This window comes from Calypte anna, chromosome 20 (assembly GCF_003957555.1).
Source record: "Calypte anna isolate BGI_N300 chromosome 20, bCalAnn1_v1.p, whole genome shotgun sequence".
Classification (NCBI taxonomy): Eukaryota; Metazoa; Chordata; class Aves; order Apodiformes; family Trochilidae; genus Calypte; species Calypte anna.
In genome coordinates this window covers 1,374,499-1,401,236 of record NC_044265.1, presented here as the reverse complement: position 1 = coordinate 1,401,236, position 26,738 = coordinate 1,374,499, and the positions used below count along the sequence as shown (strand labels likewise).

Below are 26,738 nucleotides of genomic sequence, written 5' to 3'. Positions count from 1 at the left end.
ATTTCACCTGCAGTTTCACAAGCCAGTCCTGTAAACTCCTTCTCTAGTTCTTCATGGCCACCCTTTACATCTCCATTCTGACTGATTTTACTGTCAGAAAACTCTCACCTTCCTCTTCACCTATTTTTCTGCATCAATTCTGAATCTAAGGAAGGACAGAGGCCAGGGCATAGAATCCTGGTGGTGGCTCCTTCCTGCTGGTGAAAACCAATCACAGTTGTTCAGGTTTTAGTCAGTTATTTATTCAGGAGAGAACTTTATTTTATAGCTCAAGGCCAGGAGATTTGAACCTTTCCTGCAGCAATCTCAGTATTTTAAGTGACTGATTGTGCAATGAGCAAAGCTTGTGAGTCATTCCTGGGGTTCTGCTGGGTGCTGGCCTCTCTTGGAATGATTTGTTGGAGCTTTGCTGTGTATTTGAGTACTCCTACTGTTCTCTTGATAAATTAGATACCATGGTATAATTTACTTATGAAAACTGTTGACAATTCAAAGATTTGGAAAAGGATTTCTTCTGGTTTTCCTGATGAGTTCATTCTTAATGTCCTTAGAACTTTAATTAAAAGTTTTGCAGAGTCTCAGAAATTCATTTGTTATCTCTAAATATGTTTTCAGTTGCTCTCTTAGTGCTCCTCTTGGCAGATTTGCACATTTGTAATGGAATATATTGTGTGTATATGTTTAGGGCACATTTCTACCATTAGAATACAGACTTAAGTAGGCATCTGTAGAGGGAGAAAATACCATTCCAGTGGTAAATATGGTCTTATTACAAGACTGTTAGAATAATCTGCCTTTATTTCTGAGGTAATACTGCCAGCAGTACTTTATTTTAATGAATAATATATCACTGTTTCACTGAAGCCCTGGAGACATTTATGGGAATACTCCTGCTTTAAAGTGGTTCCTCTTGTGTTTTAGGATTGTTTAAAAGAGGTTCTGGAGATTGTGGAGCTGGGCATTTCAGGAAGCAAATCCAAAAACAGTGAACAAGAAGTGAAATACAAAGGAGACAAGGAGCCAAACCCTGCATCCATGAGAGTGAAGGATGCTGCTGAAGCTACCCTGACATGGTATGTGGTTTGTCAGATCATGGTCACTCTGCTGAGCATCTCCTTCTCTGAAGTTCCCAGCTGGTGACATCTCAATGTTCTAGCAAGAGCTTTTGAGAAGTCAGCAAAAATCTCCCTCTGTTTTGCCCTTCTGGCAGGGTTGTCCTGTTCTCTGCCTCAGCTGTGTTCCCCTCCTGTTACAGGTGTTCAATGGGAAAAAAAAATAAATCCCTGTGATTACTGTCAAGAAGGGACCAGTCTCTTCTCAGTGATTCTATTCCTTCAGAGCAAACCCCAAACCCTCCTGCAGCCCTCTGCTCTCAGCCAGTCCTCTGCAGACATCACTTCCCTCTGTCTCCCACCTCACCCAGTGACCATCCTGCCTTTTCACCCCTCTTTTCCTTGCCCTCCCCCCCCACCCTGATGGGGACAGTGACAGGCACTGTCTCATGTACAAGGCAGCAGAGATGGCACAGGCAGCGGACAGAAGGTGGCACAGGCAGCCCTGGGCTTGCTTCCTGTGTTGGAAAGGTTCTGCTGGGAATGCAGTAACAGGAAATGTTTGGGTTGGGGAGAGGAAGCACAGAGAGAGGAGAATTGAGATTTGTTCCAGAGAAGCTGAAAAGCACTGTTTTACTGGATGAACAGCATGGTGGTAAACAGAACAGATTGAGGAGGATAAACATGTTTTGCAAAAGGCAGTAGCTGCTTTCTTTTTTGCTCTTTTGTGCAAGAAAATTGTTATAAACTGTACTGTTTGTAAAACTAACTGTATAATTGCCAAGGTAAAACCAGCTATGCATTGGAACTTGTGGACAAACCTTTATCATTTGCCTAAAAGTGCCTCTCTCTATTTAGAGAGGTCAAACTGTTGAGTACAGTGCAAAGGTGTGTGCAGAAGACTTCAGTGCCTTTGTGGTCTGGGTGATGGTATCAAGTTGAGTTAGATCATACCAGCATAAAATGGAAGGGGTTGGAAGGGACTTCTAGAGATCATTGAGTCCCACTCCCCTGCCACAGCAGGATCACCTGGGGAAGGCCACTCAGGAACACATCCAGATGGATCTTGAAAGTCTCCAGAGAAGGAGACTCCACAACCTCTCTGGGCAGCCTGGGCCAGGGCTCCCTCACCCTTACAGTAGGAAGGTTTTTCCTTGTGTTGAAGTGGAACAGTTGGTGTCAGTTGCCCCTTGTCCTATCACTGAAAACAGACTGGCCCCTTCTTGACACCCACCCTTCAGATATTTGTCAGTATTAATAAGGTCCCGTCTGAGTCTTCTCCAGAACAAACAGCCCCAGGTCTCTCAGCCTTTCCTCACAAGACAAATGCTCCAGTCCCCTGATCATCCTTGTAGCCCAGATCTTCAGTCTGACACTGGACAATTCCCACTATTGGTTCTTGCCATAAACATTTCCAATTTCTGGTAACATTGGGCACAACCTGTACAAGCTCAGAGGATTTCAATCAGTACTTCTAGGACCCTCCCAAGGCTGTGGATCCAGGGAGGTGGGTGCTGTTGGACCACACCTGAAGGTTTTCTCCCAGGGAAGGATCATCTATGGCAGTTGTGTGATTTATGGCTTGTGTGATCCTGGGTCCTTCTGAAAGGGTTTTAGGTTAATGTAGTCTGTACTGGAAGAAAGCAAAAACAAATGTAATGTGCATCTACCATATCTGCCTGCCTTGCTTGTGGGCTGAGTAGGGATGATTATCTCTAATTATCTATAATCTTCTTATAAGAATGAAATTTTAAAAGCTGTGGAAAGGTGCAGGTTTTAATGCTTTGAAATATATCTTAGTATCTTTATAACCTGGGTTATCAAGCACAAGTCCTGTGAGGTGAGGCTGAGGGAGCTGGGGGTGTTGAGGCTGGAGAAGAGGAGGCTCAGGGGAGATCTCATCACTCTCTCCAACTCCCTGAAAGGAGGTTGGAGCCAGGGGGGGGTTGGGCTCTTTTCCCAGGCAACTCTCAGCAAGACAAGAGGGCACAAAAGGTCTCAAGTTGTGCCAGGGGAGGTTTAGGTTGGAGATTAGAAAGAATTTCTTTCTGGAGAGGGTGATCAGGCATTGGAATGGGCTGCCCAGGGAAGTAGTGGATTCTCCATGTCTGGAGATATTTCCAAAGAGCCTGGATGTGGCACTGAGTGCCATGGGCTGGGAACCATGGGGGGAGTGGATCAAGGGTTGGACTTGAGGATCTCAGAGGTCCCTTCCAACCCAGATGATTCTATGATTCTAAACTAGGTTATAAAAATAATAAAGAAATGGATTCTGTAGGCAGAGTATCCATCTCTGTACATTTTCATGTCTGTTTTTCTCAAGATCCTGGTTCTGTTTCAGAACAAGCTGATGGGAGAGGGCAGGCTTGCCCTGACAGGGGAACTGCTGTGTCAAGATAGAAATGAAGAATGAGAGTGAAGGTCTGTGCTTGGGTGGACGAGTTTGTCTTCATTATCTGTCCTAACTCTTGCCTTTTCTCTCCCTTGTAGTATCATGCAGTTACTTGGAGCATTCCCCTCTCCCAGTGGCCCTGCTTCTCCTTGCAGCTTGGTGAATGAAACCACCCTGATTAAATATTCCCGTTTGCCCACCATAAACAAGCACAGCTTCAGGTACTTCGTTCTGGATAACAGTGTCATCCTGGCCATGCTGGAGCAGCCTCTAGGCAACGAACAGAGTAAGTTACATTTCCTTCTTCCTCTGCTTAAAACTCTCTATGGACCTGCAAAACAAAGGTCCTTCATCCAGTGTCTCTCACATTTCAGGGCCTTGCCTGTTCTGTGGGGGTGTGATGGAGCAAGGGGTGTTCTGGGGTGGTTATAACTGTAAAGTCACACATGTACCAAGCCCATCTGTCTTTCATCCAGTTAAGGTCAGATGCTTGCAGCTGGCTGCATCCAAACTATTGCTGACAAAATTAAAAGCACTGTACTATGAAAACATCCTTGTTCATAAAAGAATGAAAATGTAAAGAGCATAGGAGGCTTGATAGAGTTAAGTGCTCAACAAATGATTGATGTGTGACCTTTACACTTGCACAGTTGCTTTTGCTTGCTCTAGGTTACTAAATGTTTCCATGGGTGCTTCCAGCTCTAATGGTTTTAGTTGCTTGGAAGCTGTTACAACTTACCAGTCCTGTTCTCTCAAGGACACCCACTGTAAAGGGGATCTCACAGAGTATTTGCTTTCACAGGTGAATCTAACTCATCTCAGCCTCATATGCTCTGACCAACAAGAATTTATATGTTTAAAAATCCAGTATTAAACTACATGATGCTTTGAACTGAATTATTGATCCCCCTGTAAGTCATCATGTAGCATGGCATGACCTGACAGAGTAGGTGAAAATCATATTACATGCTACCTCAGTTTAAGACTAATAAATCTGGTGATCTGCCACAGATCTGTTTTCCTCCTGTGGACAGGATGGAGTCTATGTACCTGTCTTGAAAACAGAGATTGTACAGACCTTTACAAGCTGGATGAGAGAAGTTATTTTGAGCTGTGGTCAGAATACTCTGACCTTATTGAGAATCACTAACTCAGTGTTGCAGAAAGTGCTGGTGCTGGGAGCCACTGCTGCACATCCCCCCCTCCCAGTCTGTGTGTGAGCAAGTGAGGTCCTGAACAGAATGGGTTAGAGCATGTTAGGACAGCTGAGCAATTCTCATCTGTACTCTGCCTCTGCTAAATGAGTTTAGGAATCCTGTGAAGCTCTTAGAATCTCAAATTAGATTATCTTTTCTTGCTGTGCATAATTTGCTTACAAATCTTTGCATTACAAGATGAATGGCACCAGTACATCTGATCACTTTGGAGGCACATCACCAGGTTTGGTTTGTCTCTATCTGTGCTTATGCAGCTGTGCTGCCTCCTGCACTGCTCATGGAATCCTGGGGAAGGAATAAGGAACAGATACCTGCTGGTTACCCCATGGTGACAGTTTGTGGTTTATGTGCACAAGAGATAAATACAAACAATTTTACAAAGAAAAGCTGTAGAGGCATGAAGGTCCTTCTGAGGGCCTGGTATCAGTCCCCGTTTCAGTCTCAAAGGAAGGCTGTGATCCCTGCAGTGTTAAACCCCTCATTGTGTGAGTTAAAGGCACCTCAGGAATCTGGTCTCTAACTTTGCTCTAAACAAGGTAACTCCTAAGTTCAGACCAGGATGATGCACCCTGGCATTGTCCAGTTAGCTCTTGAAAACATTATGAGGACAACTTCTCTGTCCCAGTTACTTGTGGGGAAAAATTTTCCAGGATGCAAAGTCAGAATCTTTTTCTGCCTTAGTCTGACCACATCTCTTGTCCTTCTACTGTTTTCTTGGTGCTGTTTGTGTGGGACCTTTACAGAAGGTTGTGGCAGTATCATAGAAACTGTCTCCACGTGGTCATTTGTCTTACCTAAGCAGGCAGTGGCTGAGCAATCATTTTTCATTTCCTGGGACAGAAACTGTGATCTGCAGGAATTTGGATGAAAGTTTCTGTTTTTAAAGGATGAAACTGAGCTGGCAACTACTGAACAGACCAGACCACCGAGCAGACTCATACCTGCCTGCTGCAGAGAAGATGATTGCTCACTCCTCACTAGAAAGTTTTTTCAGGGTCAGAGAGGAGTTAACCTTGAAAACAAAACTTCTGTCATCATGCCTGTGTTCCTTTCTGATGAAATTATTGCAGAGTGAACTGTTTGCAACTGATGCTGATGATTATTCTCTCAACCCATGTGCTTTGCAGATGACTCTTTCCCCTCTGTCACGGTTTTGATCCGGGGAACATCTGGAAGATTTGCATGGGCCCAGCAGCTCTGTCTCTTGCCAAGAGGAGCAAAAGCAAATCAAAAGGTCTCTATCAAAGCCCATAAAGAAATCTTTAACTTAGAGATGTTCAGCAGAAATTCCACTAATGTGAGACAGCCCCACAGAGCTGGTGGTTATACATTAAGGCTGAGCCACGGGGCCTTTAGCTGTAGGTAATGTGACACATCTCTGGTGACTCTTTACAATGTGATTAATATTAAACACAGGCTGTGAAAGTGCTGTTGCCTTCTAAACTTATATTAGGGGGAGGGAGTATTCTAGTTGTTTTGTTTGTTTGTTTTTTCTGGAAGCATCTTCTGAGGTGAGGGGGCAGTGGGCAGTGTACTTAGTGTGTACACGTCTGTTGGTGCTGATTTTTAGGCTGTCAGATGAAGCTATTGCAGCAGAGGGAGCCAAGTCTGGAGGTTTAGAATGAGATGCTGCAGAGAGAAGAGCTCTTCAAGCTGTAAAGTCCAATGATGCAAAGATGGCTGTGAACCTGCTGTAGAAAAAAAACAAAAACAAAAATCTATATGAACTCTGGAGTGGCTCTGGAGAGGAACAGTGGAGGAAAAATACCCCAACCTCATTTGGCAGCAAAATCTCTTATTGCAGTTGTCTGGTGGAGTAGTTCCTTCTGTTACCAAATTTTTGTCTGTGAACTTCTCCAAATGTTCAAACTCTTCACATGCCCCTCAGTAAAATAAAGAAAATACAAATTCATCTGGAATGCAGGTCTGTCATGTTCACATTTAGATGAATGCTCCCTGCAGATCAGCCGTGGGAGGACACTGGGGCTGCTGCTGCCTTTGGAGCTGGGCTCTGGCTGAAGCTGAGCATAAATAAAAAAAAATAAATAGTGTCATGCTTGGACTAGGTGTGCTACCTCCCTCACCAAAGGAGCAGTCATGTCCTGACCAGTTTGAAGGGAATTTTTCCAACTCAGAGGCATCCTGAAGCTTTAATGCTAACAGTTTTGCCCATTTGAAGCATAATTGGTAGTAAGTAAATTTATAAAGCAGCACTCAAAATGTAATTGCTTGGACCTTATGTACCTGCAAGGTCTTTTGTTTCTTTCATGGGTAACTTCAGGTTTTGAATTCCATAGGAATAGTTTGGCATATAATGTAGTAACCATGTCAGAATTGGCACACTGCAAGCCCTTCCAGTGCTGTAGCAGTGCATGGCACTCCTGACCCCCAGGCAGCATTGCTGCTATTCTCTTATCTTCTCTTCTAGGAGTTGTCAGGCTGACTTTGTGCTCATCCTATTCATCAGGGCTAATGTGGAGACTTCTCGAACAGGTGGCAGCTTTCACTCCATACAGTTAGAATGGGCTGAAAAGATGCTGCTGCTGTGTAAACTTCCCATTTTCATTGGGATTTGCAGCTGCTTAGGGGTTAGATGGTAAGCAGGGTTCCAAGAGTGCTGCACCAAAATGGGCAGGGCTGTGTCTCTCAAAACTGACAGCCAGATTTTTAATAAAAGTCTTATTAAAGTACCTACTGAATATGCTTTATTGATAGCTCTCACTAATGGATTAGTGTACGTGTGGTGGTGAGGGGGGAGGGAATGTTTTCAGTCTCCCACAATAAAGTATTGTCTAGTGATACAGTGCCTGGAATGTCAAAACTATTTCCCTTTTTTATCAGACTTTTGTACCAGAACCTCGACCAGCTCCTAAGAATGATGTTGGATTGAAGTACAGTGTGAAGCATCGTCCCTTTCCTGAGGAAGTGGACAAGATCCCATTTGTGAAAGCTGACTTGAGCATTCCTGATTTGCATGAGATTGTGAACGAGGAAGTAAGAGACTCTTAATCTCTGGCTTCATCTTGTTCTTGGTTTTTTGGTCTGTTCCTGAGTCACACACTCATGTCTTACTGTAAATAGTTCTACTCATGGGGGGAGAGTCTCAAAAATGTTTTGAAGTTTCACAGTGCCAAATGTGTTTTCATTTGGTTTTCCCCTGCAAACAGGAAAACATTTTATAACATTGCAAGGTCTTTTTGGCATTGAACCTCGTGGTTGCAGCTGCTGCTGTATCCCAGACTTACCTCTTTCCTAAATGCTGAAGCTGTTTGCTTGGTGGCTCTTGGTGATCTTGGTAGAATCCTCATTTCACACAATGTTTTTCAGCTTGAAGAGCGACATGAGAAGCTGAGGAATGGCATGGCCCAGCAGATTGTTTTTGAGACTTCCATAGATCAGAAAAGTGAAGAGGAGTGGAGGAAGAAAAGTTTCCCTGACCCCATCACAGAGTGCAAGCCCCCACCACCGGCACAGGAGTTCCAGACAGCAAGGCTCTTCCTCTCCCACTTTGGGTTTCTCTCCCTAGAGGCACTGAAGGTGACCTGATACTTCTTAGTGTTGTGCAAATGCCCCCAGCACCCTTACAGCCTGGCTTGGCAAAAGGAGAAAACTTCTCTTTGCTAGTGGAAAATCATCTGTGTAATTCCAAATGCTGTTGAGGTGTAATCCCATCAAACAAAGAGATGAATTCCAGTCTTCCAGGACTAAGAGCAGGGCTGTGGCAGGCCATGCCTTCAGGCTGAGCATGCTCTGCATAGGTGGCTTTGGCATTATTTTTGCAGTGGGCACATTAAGCTGTCACATTCATGTGTTCACACTTGAAATTGTTCCCTCAGCTTTAGTTAGGGAGTTGGGTTAGAGTTAGGTTTTGGAGTGGGACTTGAAGAGTTTCTGAAATGTGACTGCCTTAGAAGTTCTGCTCCAGAGATGATTGTGCTGAAGTGGTTTAATCACCTACAGACACTTGTCAGTACATATAAATTGAAGAGCTTTGTTTTTACAGTTATAGGAACAGCAGGTTATAGAGATAATCTGAATTCATTTGAAATTCTCCTCTTACCTATGGATTCTCACTCTTACTTCTTGCTCTTCCAGAAAAAACATCAATGAAAGTCAACATTTGAGCTTTTGCAAAAATGCCTAAAAGTGCTTACTATTTTACATGCTATTGTTATATATGCTTAATAAATTTAAAACTACAGGTGTGACTGTATAGTTGTGATATTTTAAAAGTGTCTGCTGCTTTTATTGTGGAAGCTGTCACTCTTTTAGCAAAATTTTGTCCTTTGTGCTGGCAAAATACCATTTTTTTTTAAGGGAAGAAGAATGCAACAAATTGCCAAACTGTTATGCTTGCTGTTGCTCATTTACAGTAACAGGATTATCTTGCATCAGAAATTTGTGTATCATTTTGCTCTTATGAGGAAAGGGAAATTGTCATTTTATATTTTAATGGATTAATATTGAAGCCATAAAAATCTTTTCAGCCCAGAAAGATGTTTTTCAATCTGTTGTACTCTGTGTGTTGGATAGGAACCTGCTAACAGTCGTCTACCTCCTCACCTGATTGCACTTGACTCTTCTCTTCCTGGGTTTTTTGATGACCTTGGCTACTTGGATTTACTCCCCTGTCGTCCCTTTGATACTGTTTTCATTTTCTACATGAAGGCAGGCCAGAAAACAAGCCAGGAGGTAAGTGAAAGTGTAAAGTGACAAGTAGTCTATGTTGGTGTTTTCTCAAGTGAATAAAACATATACTGCTATTGACTGGAGTGGAGGCTAAGAACCAGGGCTTTGGTGCTATGTGATTCTGCAGTGTGAGCTGTCATTAGCCACTGGGTGCTCTTTTCACCTCTATATTTAATTTTAGAATCATAGAATTATAGAATAAGAGTTGGAAGGGACCTCTCAAGGTCCCCCAGTCCAAGCCCTGCAGTATCAGGGACACCCTCACCCAGATCAGGGTGCTCAGAGCCTCCTCAAGCCTCACCTTGAACATCTCCAGGGATGAGGCCTCAACCCCCTCCCTGGGCACCCTGTGCCATTGTTCCACTGCCCTCATGGCACAGAACTTGTTCCTAACATCCAATCCAGATCTGCTCCTCTCTAATTTAAACCCATTGCCCCTCAGCCCATCACTCCAGGCCCTTGCACACATTCCCTCTCAGCCTTCCTGGAGCCCCTGCAGACACTGGAAGGTCACTGTGAGGTCTCCCCAGAGCCTCCTCTTCTCCAAGCTGAGAAATTACCTAGGCTTAGGCTTGGTGTAGCAACATCTCATCTAAACTGTGTTCCTACCTAGAAACATTGGACCCAATGATCCCTGAGGTCCCTTCCAACCTTGCAGTCTTTTATTGGTCTTATATATATATATATTTACGTATAATATTTGCTTATCAATACTCTCCTTCTCTGTACAGTTAAAGATTCAAATCTGAAATGCATTTTGGATCTCTTGTGTCAGCTCTTAGGGAAGGTTGAAGGTAATTCCAGCAGTGTGTGATGTCCAGGGAGTTTGCTTTGATTCTGATGTTAAACACATTAGAGGAATGTTAAGCTTACTGCAAATGAGAAAGTATTTCTCATAATAAGTTTTTACATTATACTGTTTACATTCAGATGCAATTAAGTTAATCAGGTTAATTGGAGCAAATCTAAATTGTGACTTCTTTAGACTGTGACCCAGAAATTCACTGAAAGAGCTTATGAGCTCATTAGAAAGAGATGGTTCTGTAGTTCCCTCTCCTCATTCCATTCATACTTCTTATATTAAAGGGTAGTTTCCATAATAAATTACTGTGCCATCTCCTTGTGTTACTATGAATGTGCAGGGGACAGAACACTGTAGCACCTTCTACTTCTGCATAGAACACACTCTTTCTCAAAACCAAGGTTGTGCTGTTTGTGAGTTTTCAAGTTAAAGCTCAGAGCAGCCACTAACCAGTGTTTCCCTCTCCAAAGGCAGCTACCATACAAGGTTTGCTTCCAGCTGAAGCATGCCCTTTCTGAGCTAGCAGAATTCTTTTTCCCATCTGATGTTTCTGTGCTCTTATGGGTTTAGACAGATGAGATGACAAAGTCCTGCAGAACTTGCTGATCTTTGGAAACCCCGTTAGCATGGGTTTTGCCATGTAGTTTTAAGAAAATCTTGTATCTGGGAGATCTTGGGCATTTTTAGGCACAATATGAAGATGCCACTCTTGCTTCAAGATCCCTGGACATCTTGTTGTGATTTCCAAGCCTTCCAGGTTGTGCGGAGTCACAGTGGTGGTCAAGTTAACACACTCATCCCCACAGACCTGACTGAGTGAGACACCAGTGCTGCTCCCACCTTTGAAAAGAGCAGTTACTTAGAATCATAGAACCATAGAATGATTTGGGTTGGAAGGGACCTCTCAAGGTCCCCCAGTCCAAGCCCTGCAGTATCAGGGACACCCTCACCCAGATCAGGGTGCTCAGAGCCTCCTCAAGCCTCACCTTGAACATCTCCAGGGATGAGGCCTCAACCCCCTCCCTGGGCACCCTGTGCCATTGTTCCACTACCATTTTCCCCACTTCTTTCTGTCCTGTTTCATTTTCAGTGTTAGAGGAGTAGATCAAAGCCAAGTTGTGACATGGTTGCTGCTTTGAGCAGGACTGGCTGCCCCATCCTACTCTGCCCCATCCTACTCTGCCCCATCCTACTCTGCCCCATCCTACTCTGCCCCATCCTACTCTGCCCCATCCTACTCTGCCCCATCCTACTCTGCCCCATCCTTGCTTTACTGCAAATGAGGGGTTTTTTGTGTCCAGTTTTGGGGTCCCCTTTTCAAGAAAGACAGGGAACTGGTGGAGAGGGTACAGCAATGGTGATCAGGGGACTGAGACATCTCTCTTGTGAGGAAAAGTTGAGGGACTTGGGTCTTTTTAGTCCGGAGAAGACTGAGGAGGGGATCTTATCAGCACTTATAAATACTTGAAGGGTGGGTGTCAGGAGGATGGGGCCAGTCTTAAAGTTTTCAGTGGTGTCCAGTGAGAGGGAAAGAGGTAACAGGAACAAACTTGAACATAAGAGGTTTCATCTAAACATGAGGAGGAACTTACTTACTTGGAGAGTATCAGAGCACTGTAACAGGCTGCCCAGAAAAGTGGTGGAATCTCCATCTCTGGAAACATTTAAATCCCACCTGGACACCATTCCATGCAACCTGCTGTGGGTCTTCTACACTGCACTGAACTTGGTTCATTCTGAAACACAGCTGTGACTTCAGTGTGCTCAGTAATGAGAACAGGAGTAGTATTTCTATGCCATGTGTCTAGTGACTGCTGAATACTGTACAGGGCTTTAGGACAGGGTGCCAGAACCATCTGGATATGAGGAGCCTCCTGTCTGGAAACCTTCCTTCCAGTGCCTGTCCCTGTGGTTTCTGCTCTGCTGAGCCCATGTTGCCTCTCACCCCCAGAAACCAAAGTCAAAGACACTTGTGCCACAAAACACATGGCCCAGAAAGGATGGATGTGTTCTCTGTTCCACACATCCCTGTGGTTCTGGTAGCCCAAATCACAAATCATCCATGTGTCCCTGCATACTGTTGGGTGAAAGACTCAACTTTCACTTGGTCATAATGGGATGTGGAAACATCCCAGATCTTGGGGAAGTAGGATTTTAAGTTTAATGTGACACTTGATTAAAGCCCATGTTCAGTCCTGCAGGAAGCTGTTTTGCAAAATGTGTTACACAGTTTAATGTGCAGTGAGCTCTAAATCACAGGATGCCATGTACAAATGAGTAGTGATAAAAATACATTTCTCCTTAAATTTCACCTCAGTTTAGTAGTGAAAATTGTCCAGAAAGTTCCTGTATGATAATGCAGGTTCTGTGCTCAACAGTTCTGCACGAGTGGATAAATCTCAAAGTTTCCATTTTTAGCAGCCTGATTGTCATTGCCAAAGCCTGTAGTTTAGTTAGAAAGACAAGTTGATCAACTAGGACGTGGCCAAGTGGGATGGGAGGATGCTGAGCTGGGGCAGCAGTGTCCATATAGAAGCTCTGGGGTCCCAGGCTTGCTGGAGAGCTGTGTTCAGGCACAGCCATGCTGGTGACACAAGCTTTTAATTAAAAAATATGGGGAGGGAGAGAGCTGCTTCCTGGAGTCTCCTGTACCTACCATGGTGCTGCTGGTTGTTTCAGATCCTGAAGAACATGGAGTCTTCCAGAATTGTTCAGCCACACTTCCTGGAGTTCTTGCTGTCTCTTGGCTGGTCTGTTGAAGTGGGGAAGCACCCTGGGTGGACTGGTCATGTCTCAACAAGCTGGTCAATCAATAGCTGCAGTGATGAAGAGGGACCTGAACAAGGTAAGACATAGTAGATGGTGCAAAATTAAATTCAAATGTTTAGGCTCATTTAGGAGACAGTTAATTTAAAATCTCTTGCTCCTGGGTACCTACCTGAGAACTTGCATGGGTTGTGGGTTTTTTTTTCTCATAACTGCCAATGTAAATGTTAGATTAAGCTTCAAGCTGAAGTGAGCAAAACTAGTGGCAGAGTGCTGCTGGGAGGAAGTGGCCTCAGCAAGAATTCCCTCTGTGCTACATTTTTAACAGACTTGAGGAATGTTTAGTATCTTATCCAAAACCAATATTCAGATGAAATCAGATGTATATAGTGCTGTATATTGCAAACAGGCTTGAGAGGCTGCAATTTTTTGTGTTCTGGAAGTAGATTAAAATGAAATGTTGACTAATAAAGTTTGCCTTGTAATTGTGCTTGGTAGAAAGCAGTGGAAATAAGCTGCTGTTTGTAGGTCACAGTGGTTGGAGCCCACAGCTCTTCCCCTGTCCTTCTTCATTTACTCTGCTTTTTTCCATGACAGCAACTCCTTCTCTGGGCTTGTCACATACAACCCTCTCCCCATTCTGTCAACCAAAATGATCCTCAGGGTAGTGAATTGCCATCCCAGGGCTGTGAGTTGGAGGTTGGGTTAGTTTCTGCCTTGAAGAACAATATAATTGGATTACCTGGCATTCTGAGGGTCTGGTTTGGTTTCAGTGAGGTTGATGGTTACTACTCCAAGGGCCAGGCCTTTTCTTGGTATCTTCAGAGCCTCAGCCTTCTGCCATGGGCCACACAAAGGCACTGAACAGGCTGGTCCAGCATCTTCAGGGTCTTTCAGTGGTGTTTGCAGGAGGTGGAACAAGGTTCTCCTCACCTTGCCTTAGGAGTGCTCTTCCTCAGCAGCTCCTCTGGTCATTTGTAGAACAAAACTACAATTTTTAGAAGGTTTGAAATGCTGGGGAGAGGTGAAAGAACAGGAGAGGTGGGAAAGGGTCAAACTTTGGTTTAATTGTCCTGTGAGGAGAGGCTGAGCCCTTCCCCAGGCAGAGCTGTGTGGAGGCAGGGGGGTGATGGGTTCTGATGGGGCCTTTTTATCTTGGGGTTTTTTTTCAGCCATTTGGATGTGGTCACAGACCACCAAACAGTTGAATTAGTTCCACAAAGAGGGGAAAGAAGGAACAGGAAAATGATGCAGGAATGGGAGGCAGGGTGGGCTGCTTGTGCTCTGCTTCTGCTGCTGGAAAAATCCACGAGTGGAGTTGTGCCTTCAGCAAGCAAGGGCTAAAACCCTGGAGTGATAGATTGAAACTTGGAACAACTTGTAAAGGTTGCTTGCTTTGTTTTCTTCTCCAATCTTTGGTGTGACTAAGACTGTTCATTTTGCTAAATGAATTTTCTCTTTGTGGATGGCTCTGATGATTAAAAACCCATTCAAGAGTCTAGAACAGCTTCATCCAGACGTGAGTAAAATAAATTCATAGGCATTTGCTTTTGTTTTGTTTCCCTGTGCACCCCCAAAACCAAAGATGTTGTAAACAAAGTGGCAGGTTGTGGTACTGCTCTGTGGGAGCTGTGGACCCTTCCCTGGGGGGAAGCCCATCAGAGGCTGCTGCATTGCTCTGCTCCCTGGGTTTTGCTGAGGCAGCATCCTGAATGCATTTGTAAACTGGATCAGAGGAAGCACAGAATCCCAGACTGGGCTGGGCTGGAAGGGACCTTAAAGTTCACCCAGTCCCAACTCCCCTGCCATGCTCAGGGACACCTCCCACCAACCCAGGGTGCTCCAAGCCCCATCCACCCTGGCCTTGAACCCTACCAGGGAGGAGGCATCCACAGGTTCCCTGGGTACCCTGTTCTGGTGTCTCACCACCCTCACATCAAAGAACTTCTTCCTAATATCCAATCTAAATCTCCCTTCTTTCCATTTGGAACCATTTCCATTATCCTATCACTACATGTCCTTGTAAGAAGCTCCTCCCCAGCTCATTCAGGTGCTGGGAGGCCACTACAAGGTCTCCCTGGAGCCTTCTCTTTTGCAAGCTGAACAACCTCAACTCAGCCTGGCTTCATAGGAGGGATGCTCCAGGCCTCTCATCTTCATGGCCCTCCTCTGGACTCACTCCTAGAGCTCCCTGTCCTTCTAGGGTCCTACTTCTCAACAGATAAATGCATTTGTCTACGACACACACGTATGCTGGTTAAGAATTAAATTCCCAGGTTGTGGGGTGAAGTTACACCTTCTGTCCAGCCATAAGAAGCTGTGAGGAAATACTCAAGCTGGGCTAAGGTCACTGAGCTGTCTGAAGTATGGGAGGGATTTTGATGCCAGTTTTGGTGCTTGGGTTTTATTGCCCGACTGCCACATCCTAGAATAACTCAGCTGAAGTCCCTGCTAACCCTGCTGGAGGCAGTGAGGGGAAGGGAAGGAAAGGAGAGGGGTTTGTAACTTACAGTGTGGCTCCACCACTGCAGTGAAGGTCTCCATACCAACCACCTGAGATAAGGGAACAAACAGGGACTGAGGAGCTGTCTTGCATTGGGTTTGATTCAAGAGAGCCCTTTCTAAATCTGCTTGGCAGAAGAAAAGAGAGAGGAAAGTCTGTAGAAGAATTCTATAATATTATCAGACTGAAGTTATGAGTGTTAAAATCCTGTGGAAATGTAATGATTGAATGATGTCTGTTCAGGAATGGTTACAGACAGCTGGGAGATGATGCTGTGGCAGACATGCTCACTGAGCTACTTAATCCGAGGGAAATAGGATATGCAGTGCAATGGGAATAAGTTCAAAGTAAATCTTCTCACAACTGGAAATGCCAGTTCCTTCAAAATGATAAAAACTTGATCTGAGAATGGTTGTTAGCCAGGAGATTTGACAGTGCCATCTTCTCATTTTGAAATGGATTTGGGATTTCTTCTTATTGATTGCACCTCTTATTTGAAGGCCTTCTGCTGAGGCAGTGGATAAAGAGATGGAGCTGGCTTTTGACTAAGCTTTCCTTTTATGTCCATTTCAGATGATCTGATGATTTCAGAAGATGTTGGGGCAAGTATCTTCAATGGGCAGAAGAAGGTGCTGTACTATGCGGATGCCTTGACAGAAATAGCTTTTGTTGTCCCATCACCAGTGGAGTCCCTGAGTAAGATCACCTTTTACATGCTGTTTGCAAAACCCAAACCAACATTTTGTCAGAGAACTTTTTTCAGAAGCAGAACCTGACTAAGCCAGCTGGTAGTGTGCCTAGTGAGATCCTGGTGGGAAGCTACTGAAGTTTAAATGACAACACCCTAATCCTGAGACTCCTTCCAAAAGGGGTACCCCTTTTTCTCACTCTAAGCCTCAGTATATGTCCAGGTTTACACAGGAGTTGCTCTTCCCCTGGGTGTGTTAGGTTGGACCTATGGCTTGTCACCAACTGGTGATGCATTTCTTATTCTCTCCCAACTTGATGACTGCTCCTACAGCAAGTGAAGGACCACGTGCTGTGGAAGTGAGCAACAGCCCTCATTACATTTTTTTGTATGCTAAAACCAGTCTGCAGAATTCCTCTGGAATAAAAGGTCAGTGAGGAGATGATAGTCACAGGGAAGATGAGACTATTCCATAGGAAATGGACATGGAATAACTGGCAGTTGTCCACTGCTGAATCCTCTCCTGTAATTTGAGTGCTATATTGATTTGACCATAAATCTCTTTAGTTTTGAAAACCTCACCTTTTTTAGTTTGAAACTTTCATGTGATAGCTTAAGTTCTTTGGCAGAAGAAAAGACCAACCCTCACCTTTCTTCTGGCTTACAGCTGATTCTCTGGAAAGCAATGTCTCTGACCAAGAGAGTGACTCCAACATGGATCTGCTGCCAGGAATATTAAAGCAGCAGTCTCTGACACTTGAACTCTTCCCCAATCATACAGACAATCTTAATCCCTCCCAGCGGGTAAGGCAAAACTTGCACTGAAAAATGGCATTCATATATATATATACACACTTCTTGTTGTTGTTGTTGTTGTTGTTGTTGTTGTAAGAAGCCCATGGGCAATGATGCAGCATTTTTTGATTGTATGTGATTTAGTTTCCTGGCATGTGGAGCTCCTTGTTCCCAACCATTAATCTTTAACATCTGCTTTGGTCCTGCCAGAATTTGAGATTTCAAGATTGGATTAATTAAATATAAAACTTAAATAGAACAAGTAATAATATTCTGCATGCTTAAATCTTGAAACACATGCAGCAAAAGTACATGCAGTGTTTATGGAGTATTTCACAGTAGAATCTGTGCTTGGGGATTTAATATGGGTATACATGAACACTCCCCAGTTTAAAATTGGGTCAGTTGTCACACCAGGAGCTGCATTCTTTTTTATGGGAGCAAAGAAGAAAACCATGAACTGCTGTAAGAGTTAGCAAAGGATTTACAACTGCTTGTTTCCTGTATTGGATTCACTTCCAAATGTATATTTTGTTACTGAGTTAAGATCATTTGGAACATTAAGAAAAACCTGAACTACTTTTTTTAGAGTGAGTGTATTAATGAATACAGAATGAGTGCTGCAGAGCCCCAGGGAACTGTTTCTTGGTGGGTGGTTCCACTGCAGCTGCCCCATCTCAGTAGCTGGCAAAGGTGGTAGCTGAGATCTCAAAGACCAAGGGGCAAACATGGAAGTGCTCAGGGGATGTGTTACTGTTTGCAAATGCTACTCTTGTGTTCAAAACAGCTCAGTCCTACTTCCAGATCCAAGAGGGTGCCTCAGGGCCGGACCATTCCACCCATGGGACCTGAAACCAAAGTGTATGTGGTCTGGGTGGAACGTTATGATGATATAGGTAGGTAAAAGTTTTTCTTTTTTGCTAAAGTAACAACAAGCAGGAACCAGAGGAAAAACTCTTCAGTTCTTCTCTAAAATGCTAAATCCTCATTAGTGTCAGTAATTGATACTTCTCAGGTTCTAAAATTGTTCTTTGATACTTGAGTGGTGGTCTGCAGGGTGTATGTGCATCAGTGGCTTGTAGGTTTAGAGATTACTGTAGCTCTGGCAGTACATGGGAAATGCTGTCATGCACCTCCAGGCAAGCATGCAGCCCCATTTTTGAGTTCCCCTCAGCTGCTGTTTCCTCAGAGTGAATCTGTTGTTTTTCCTTTAAAAACATCTGACTTCTGCTACCTGATGCTTCTGTGCTGCTGGGATCATCATCCTTCTTGTTAGATGGGAGCATCATCAGCCTTGGTTTGATGGTCCCTTTCAAACTTTCTGTTGTGTTCCCTCTTGCAGGAAGCCTCAGTTGTTCTGTGTTGGGGTGCCTTCTTCATGCTGTGCAGTCCTGCTTCCTTCCTGCACCTTTGTTCCTGCTCCTCATGACATTTACTGCTCTAAGTTTGCTGTTTCCCCTCTGGCTCTGGGTTCTTGCTGCCCTGGGAGAGACCCAGCTTTGCCCATCCTGTCACAGCCATGGCATGGGCAATGGTGGGCAGATGAGGAGTTTTTTGTCCCCAAGAGCTTCTTGTGTGCCTGTTCTAGGCCATGGGCTGGCTTTAGAGCTAAGCAAGAGCCTCTGTGCTGGCCTGGCCCAGCAGAGTCTGGTGCCCTGGCCAGTGGATGGTACTTGGTTCTGTCTTTGATTTTGAATTGTGGTTCTCAGTCTGGTAGTAAGGGTTGGACCCTAGCTAAATCCTTAGCTCCTCCCAGAGGAAAGCAACCAAGAGAATGGGAGTGGTCAAGAAGCTTCATAAAAAGTGTAGGTGTAAATTCTCAAGAAGGACCACCCTGTCCTCAGCACATCCCTCAGAGCTTTACTGGGAGAAAGAGTCTGACATCAACTTCTGCAGCACCATTTCCATTTTCAGACATTGCCCCCCAGGGTGTCCCCTTAGCTCCAGGAGTCCCTCAGCTGCCTCAGTTCCCAACTGGTGTCCCTGACCCATTTCTTTCTTGGGTGGCAGCTAAAGCCAGCTCCCTGCAGAGCAGCACTCGTGATACACGTGCACGTTTCTGCTTGGCTGCTTCTTTCAGCAGCTGTAGGAATCTCCCAAAGCTCTGGGCCTGAAGCTGAGGAAATGAGTTTGTGAGCCTCAGTAAGTCTGACAGCTGGATTTGGGGGGAGGGGGACTCTGGAAAGTGGCTCCTAGCCCAGAGGTTTTGTCTTCTGCTTCTGGTACATTTTTGAATCTGGAGAGTGGAAAAGCTGTCACTTGGTAGTCTTGGCTATCAGCCCTGTGCCAGCTGCCTGCCCTCCCTCTTGCTCCACCTAAAGTCCTTCCAGGGACTGCCATGCTCTCCCTCCTTTTGTGTATGCTCAGCATTCCAGCTCTGATGCCAAAGGTGTTTTGGGGCCTTACACTTTCTGCTGGAAGAGGAGATAGGTGTTGGCACCATGCTGCTGTTTGAACTTGACTTTTATCAATGTCTCAGTTCCTGCTCCTTAAGAAGGAGATAGAAGTGCCCCATCCCCTTCCTGGCTTCTGAGTTCTTACTTCACCTTCATTGTCCCCTCACTTGTTCCCAAGTATGTGGCAGCAGAGTTGTAGATTGTGGTGAGTTTCCACAGAGCTTGGATTGGAGGAGGATGCCAAGTTTGTTGGAGCTGGGCTCAGGGAAGGTGGAGCTGTGAGAATGGTGGTGTTTGAAATTCCCAGGACTGTTCTTGAGGACAATGACTTGCAGATAGGTGAAGATGCTGTTGAATAGCAATTTGAAAGCTCTTTTTGTGATTGAAGTACTTCAGCTCCTTCCTGCTTTCACTCTAGAGTGTCACCTTTTGGACCTTTGGGACTGAGAAAGTCTGAGGCCTGTGTTACCTGATCTGTTGAGTTTAGGAGGCTTGAAGTGTGTCTGTATGTTCCATGATGCTTAAGCTTCAAATCAAAGACTCTTTATCACTAGCAGTGCATTCATATAAAAATGCTTGAGAAGTTCATGGTTTTGATTGATAAAAAATAATCTTTCTTTGTACCAAAACAAAACAAACTCCAAAACTGGGGCAGATAAACCTTATTCAGTGCATCCTCTTCTTACAGAAAATTTCCCCCTCCCTGATCTGATGTCTGAGACAAGCACTGGTGTGGAAACTGCAGCCAATAGTAGCACTTCCCTAAGGTAAGACTGCTCTAATTTTCATTATTTTTTTATATTTTTCTGGACAACAGTTTAGGCTGCACTTCAGGAGAAGCCATGACTGAGATTATTTACATTCTTCAGCTTTTACAAGCACCCCTGAAAACTCGAGGCAGTCATGTTAGAAAAGACATGAGTTTCCTCACTGGACTTTTGCTTGTTGAAAAAATGAAAGAACTTTTCATATCACTGCAATTTAAAGACAAGGAACAGAAAATGTGTAGGTTTTATCTTGAGCCCATGGTTAGCCTCCCTCCTGATTTACTGCCTTGTGAGGTGTTTAATGCTGCAATGTGTGGTGTGGGGCTTAAAGCCCTGAATCTGCAGGACTCACATTCTGTGGTGACAGGAGATCATGGAACTGCACAGGTGATAGAACCCTTCTAAAGTCCAGAGGATGTACCCAGGAATCCCACTGGTTCAGCCACAAGACATTTCTTAACATTCTTTCAACACTTACAGTGATTATTTTTCATCTATTGCTGGAGTGAAATAATGCTATAGAACTGATCTAACAGTTGTGGCTTTTCCCTTTAGATCTGCCACTCCTGAGAAGGAAGTTCCTGTGATCTTCATCCATCCTTTAAACACTGGCTTATTCAGGATAAAACTACAAGGAGCAACTGGGAAATTCAATATGGTCATCCCCTTGGTGGATGGGATGATAGTCAGTCGGAGAGCTCTTGGTAAGCTAAAGATTTTTAGGAAAGCTCATGTTTTGATTTTGTTTTGTTTTTAATAATAGTAATATATATCTGCAAAATCCCTGGTCTGGAACATTTCTTGGAAGCAGCATTGGTCATGGCAGCACAAAACCAAACCCATTATTGCAGCAGGAACAGCAGAGGGAGCAGGCGGTCAGCACTCAGCCACAGCTCCTCTGCAGCTGTAGTGGGAAGAAGGGCAGGGTTGGAAGTGGTTATGGTGGAAGGAAAAGGGAAATTCCTCCTCTTTAGGTACCAGAGATCAGGAACGTGGCCCTGATGGTCATCACTGAGAGCCAAGGCACTGGTGCTGCTTGACTGCCAGAGGGTACTGCTAAATTTTTGCTGGCCTGCTGTGTTTGTTCTCTCTGCTTTAGCAGGTGGATAGGCACTAAAATTCCCAGCACTTGAGGATTTTGTGATGTGTTCAATACAAATACTGAACCCACTATGCAGGTTACCAGGCATCCATGTGTGCTCTCCTCCCTTACCTGGGCTCCTGGATGGAGCAGTGGATCTGCCTGGGTGTCTGTGCTGTGAGAGTAATTCACAAGGCAGAGCAAAATGAATCAAGAAATATTAGAATTTTTGTACATAGCCATAAAATTAATGTGAGGGTCTGTTAGGGGTAGCTTCCAGGTTCTGGTTTTTGCATGCTTAATTCAGTGAGGAGGAAATGGAAGCCAGACTGGGGCTTTAAATGTGAATTCAGTTGCTGACAATGCCTTGTACTTAACAGAATCAGGTGTGTTTTCTTACAGCTGGGCTGGTTGTTCAGCTGCATCACCTGTGAAATACAAAGAAATTCATCTCATCTCTTAAGTTTAGTAAATGTGATTTGTGTGCAGTCAGGAATCAAGTCCTTTAAGGAAGACTCAGGTGGTTTCTGCCTGTAAGGAAGTGCTTGTGAAGCAGCGAAGGGGTTAATAGACACTTCATTAGAATTGTATTTCAGAATAAAATAGGATGAAGACCACTGTAACCAACAACGTTACCAAAGTAGGTAACAAAAAAGGTTACCAAAGTAACAACTCTTTCTGCTTTGTTTCCCTGCCTTCTCCTCCCTGCCCTGGAAGCACTGGGAGTTACAGAGAGGTCAGGGCAGTGGGAAAGCACCCAAGGGAAGAGAAATCTGTTTCCAGCCACAACCCCTCAAGGTTTTCCTCATCCTCTGTTCCAAGAGGAAGGCTCTTGCCATTCCTACTGGCAAAAAGTACTGATGGGTCTTTTTTCTGTCCTGAAGGTTCCCCTGGAGCAACTCAGGGCCCATTAAGCAGGGCTGGGGCTGTAGTGCTGATGTTCTCCCATTTGCTGCCCTGGATTCTTTCCCCTCTTGCTCCTGGGATGCTGCTGCAGGCAGGGGCTTGGTCCTGGCAGAGCAGAGAAAGCTTCCTTCTCCTCCAGCCAGTCTAGGGTACCCCACTCATTCAATTCATTTTTCTTAATCAGTTTTCACAGTAAAATCTCCTCAGAGGCCTGGGCCCATGGTTCTCTGTCAGCAAATACTGGATGGGCCGGAACCCGACGGTGTCTCCAGCTGCAGCAGAGGAGGGGGGCACAGCTCTGGTTTTGTTTAAATTTGACTGGGACGTTGTTTCTCTTTCAGGTTTTTTAGTGAGGCAAACAGTAATAAATATTTGTCGGAGGAAGAGGCTGGAGAGTGATTCCTACAACCCCCCCCACGTCCGCCGAAAGCAGAAAATAGCAGACATGGTCCACAAGTACCGGAACCGGCAGCTGGAGCCCGAGTTTTATACCTCACTTTTCCAGGAGGTTGGGCTCAAGAACTGCAACCCCTAGGTCATTATCCTTCCAGGACAATTAGATCAGAGCTTGGTGGCTACAGTAATGAAAACAGTTGAAATAACAACAACAAATTTCCTCAGCTCTCCGGAATTCAGGAAATCACATTCTAGCACAAGTCAGCAGATACCGTGTGGGAGGAATGAGAAATGGATCCAGACCATTGCAGTTGGGATATTGACTTCATTCACCTACCCTCAAAAGATTACTTACTTCCAGTCTTCCTGGATGCTAGCTCCATATAATCCCTTCACCCAGTCCCCTATTCCAGACTAATTAGGAACTGTGCCTCATCCTGCGAGAGGGAAACAATCAAACCAAAGCCATCTCTGCACAGAAGGATGGAAAACAGAACAGAAACAAAGCTGCCCTCAGACATCTGGCTGCACCCCTGTGTTACAGGAGGAGGGAGCAGGATCTCTCCTTTGAGGAGAGGGTCTGTTTCAGAGCATTAACCATCCCTGCAAGAACTTAAAAGACATTTTCATCACCCCTGCTCTCAGAGCTCAGCAGAAGATCCTGCACTGCTTGTAACCAATTTGTGTACCAAAAGCAAGAGGAGGAGGAGGAGGAGGATTGCTTGGAAACATCAGGTCGTGAAATTCAGTGCCAAGATGCTGCATTTTACAGTTTCCTCCATGGCTGGGAGTGAGTCCATCTATGTGTGTGGTTTCTGTCAGGCTAACAACAAACCCCACCTGAAGTTACCTGACTTTCCAACATAAGTTGTCACTAGATAAGAGCTCTTGGTTATATAAAAACAGGGTTATGACTTTCAGGTCTGTTGCAAAATGTCACATTTAATTTTAGTAGCTTGGTTTTTAATTTTTTTTTTAATGCAACTAGTCAATTTATTTTGAAGTCTCTCTCTCACCTACTCACCATTTCCATAAAAGGTGTAAAACATCACTTGCTTTCCTTCCATTGGTTTGAAATCTGAGATTCTGGGGCTGCCTCCTGCCTGACATTTATAGCATAAGCAGTTTTCACAGCTTCTGTAACACTTTTCAGGAGCTCCTGTTAAACAGACTACAACAACTCAGAAAGAAAATTCAAGAATTCTTTTTTTCCCTGTTAACTTGCCCTTCCCTGAGAGCCCCTCTAGAGTTATTACTTCAATTTGGTTGAATCCCTGTGCTTTCTTGGTGCCAGGGGTTCCCTTTCACCTGCATCAGAGCTTTGCATTTGTGGACTTGACACGTTCAGGCCATGAAGGATGTGCTGGGAAAAGATGTTTACAGCTGCAGGTTAGGAATATTGGGAATACAGAAAAGCTGGAGTGGGCACTGGCAGTGGTCTGGGCTCCCAGCACAGTCCCAGCTCCTCTTGCAGTGCAAATCATCACTGGGGCTCCCAGGTTGATGCAGTTTCTGGTTGCTGGTGGCAGCACAGCTCCTTCCTTTCCCTTCCAGTAAGCAGGAAGTGCAAGAGCATGAGTGTCAGCAGGAATTTAGGGAGCTCCTGATGTTATTCCAAATGTGTTCTTATTAGCTTTTTAATATGCATGGCAGCAACACCTGTCAGCCATGTGGTTTGGGTATTTCAGAGCTACTTTTTGCAACAGTTCTGACCTGAAACAGTCTCAATTGTTTCTGTACACTTTACCTGCCAAGGACATTCCCTGGTCCTGTCTTTCCGTGGGTCTTTTCACAGACTTAATGGAAATACAGGCCCCTGAATACAGATGTGAAAGGACTCTCAGGATGTCAGCCAAAGGGGTGACATGTGCTTTGCAGGGGATGAGCACACTGGCCTCTCAACTCAGGAGCTCTGAATTTTGATCCAAATAAATCACAAGTGGAAAACCAAAACCACATAAAGAAAACCACAGTAGAAGGCAGCATGATGCCTGTCCCAGGCTTCCTGATCCCCAGGATGCAAATGGCAGGAGGAGCTGCAAGGCAGTGTGTGAGTGTGCTGGGCAAGCTGTGAAGGGAACCTTGGGCAGCTTCAGTCCTCTGCCAGACTCTTGCCAGTATCAATTTAATGCACGGACACTAAATTTACCCACATTTTGTATGTACCTATTGGATCTAATCAATGGCCAGACACACCTTAGTCCACTGATTTAAAAGGCATGACCAGTGCATGTGTAACAAATAAACATACTGAGCAATCAAAAGTCTGCACATCTTCAGTAACCTAACCACACAACCCATATACTGTAGCTAAGTGTGTGTTATATGCAAAGTCCTTGGTTTAGACAGGAATGAGCTGGAAAAGAAACTTCCTTCAGGCATGCAAGTGCAGTCAGCACCATGCAGAGGTGTGACCTGGGGGAAACCCTGGGGCTCCAGTCCATGGAGCAAAGGGGTTTGAGCTAAATTATCTTTAAGGTCCCTTTTTTTTTAAATGCCTCGTGCTTGGCTGAAGAACAGCCTTGGGTCTGTTTCCATGTTTGTCTTCAGTATGGTTACAACCCCCAGGGGAGCAGTGACAGCCCTGAAAGCAGTGCCACTGGTCAGAAGTCTGGAGAGAGAGAGAAGGTGCCTCCTGCACCCCTTGGTGTTCCTCACCCCACCAGGGAGCAGGCAGAAGGTGTTTGCCTTGAGCTGCCAAAACCTCCTGGTCACCAGGTTACACTCCTGGGGGGTGACCTGGCTCCAAGGGTTGGGTTTTGCTGTCTGGAAGGGCCAACCTTCAAGAAAGTTGCCATTTAGTATAAAAATGTTGTGATGACAGAGCTGTGTTGCCATCCTGTGGGGTTTGGGGCCATTCCAAGCAGGGAGGGCTCTGGGCAGACCTGTGCTGGTGGAAGGAGCCTGCAGGGAGGGTCCCTCCTTCCCCTGCATGTGGAGAGATCTCCAAACTTCATCATAAAATGTAAAACACCAATTTGGGAATGAAACCTTTGTGCTAAGTCAGTGGCCAAACTCCACTGGCTTCAGCTTTTCCAGGGTGCTGCCTTGAGGTTTTTTTTCCCCAAAATGCTCAGAGCAAATGAGCTTTATTTCAGTTGTGACTGCAGAAACGTGATAGTCAAGAATCCAAAGTTGTGGGATTTTTTTTAATCCCAAGCTGCTGTATTGCTTTTTCCGTTTGACAACTTGAGTGGCTTGGGTTTGAGTTCCCATCCATGAGAAGAGATAAGTGCTGAGCATTTACTTCATGGCATCAGTCAGGGCTCTGCAGATCACTCAGTGCTGGAAGTTGCAAATGTTGCCTAGAACTAAACTGAGACTTTCTCTCTTCAAAAGACTTTTCTGTTGGGGCTCAATTCTTTGAATCATGGCATCAGGGCAGAAAGAGGGTGGGGTCACCTTGTTAAACACAAAATTGAGATTACAGAAATGGTAGTATCTTGAGAAAGACTCTTCTTTGAAGAAAAGCATCTTTCTTAAAGGTACTTCCAAAAAAAAAAAAGGCATTATAGCTTCACAGCAATCAGGAGAGGGAAGGACAGTGCCCATGGAACGTGTGTGTGTGTGCTGGAGCTCTGCTGCCCACATGTGCTGGGTCTCCAGAGGTGACTGTTCCTGCATGCCCAGAAAGACAAGAAAGCTAAATTTAAAATCTAACAAATTTGATGGAATTCAATGACTGTGTAATTGAGTGGGATCTCCAAAAGCAAACACAGCCTTTTTCCACGTGGATTTTAGCAGGAGCAATTAGCAATGAGAATGCCAGGTATCATGTGCTTCAGATCATAGATGATTTGTATGAATTTCTGTATGTTGCCAAGACATGATCTTTTTGTTCTTCTTGTATTTTTCTGTAAATATTCCTGGCGCTGAGCTGTAAAGTAAAGGCAAAATGTAAATATGAAGATGTGAACTATGTTCCCTTGTCTCTAGTACTTTATCTCTTATTTGTTTAGGGAAGGCACACAAAGGCTTGTTTGTATTTATGCCAATTCTTTGTCCAGGAGAAACACATCAAATATTGAATGTAACACAATTAGTCCAATAAATTTTAAAGATTCTTATCTAGTAACTTTTCAGTTGTCAATTTTAAATATTCTCCAATCTCTTTGGTTGAAATCATCAGCCAGTACAGATGTTTTCCCAGCAGACAGATGTGGTAAAATTGCACACCCTCTAGCAGCAGCTGTGGTAACAGGGCACCAGCTTACACTGAAGGAACTCACCTTGCATCTCAATGGTGTGAAAACAAAGAAAACAAAGGGGGGGGACCTGATGCTCCTGC

At 44.6% G+C, this 26,738-nt stretch overlaps 1 protein-coding gene across 3 annotated transcripts in view; it reads left to right on the top strand.

Annotated features, from left to right (window-relative positions):
• RALGAPB (Ral GTPase activating protein non-catalytic beta subunit) overlaps positions 1-26,522 on the top strand; it is a 68,282-nt gene extending 41,760 nt beyond the window's left edge. For 2 of the 3 annotated variants that reach the window (XM_030462989.1, XM_030462991.1), the window contains 13 exons: positions 922-1,073; positions 3,543-3,730; positions 5,789-5,895; positions 7,503-7,655; positions 7,989-8,198; positions 9,195-9,353; positions 12,832-12,997; positions 15,995-16,117; positions 16,777-16,913; positions 17,692-17,800; positions 19,989-20,067; positions 20,623-20,771; positions 22,396-26,522. In XM_030462989.1, the coding sequence (XP_030318849.1) occupies positions 922-1,073; positions 3,543-3,730; positions 5,789-5,895; positions 7,503-7,655; positions 7,989-8,198; positions 9,195-9,353; positions 12,832-12,997; positions 15,995-16,117; positions 16,777-16,913; positions 17,692-17,800; positions 19,989-20,067; positions 20,623-20,771; positions 22,396-22,589 (1,926 nt within the window). In that variant the 3' untranslated portion in view covers positions 22,590-26,522. The remainder of the gene's footprint in view (positions 1-921; positions 1,074-3,542; positions 3,731-5,788; positions 5,896-7,502; positions 7,656-7,988; positions 8,199-9,194; positions 9,354-12,831; positions 12,998-15,994; positions 16,118-16,776; positions 16,914-17,691; positions 17,801-19,988; positions 20,068-20,622; positions 20,772-22,395) is intronic. The other variant, XM_030462990.1, reaches the window with a different exon arrangement.
• The last annotated feature ends 216 nt before the right edge of the window (positions 26,523-26,738 follow it).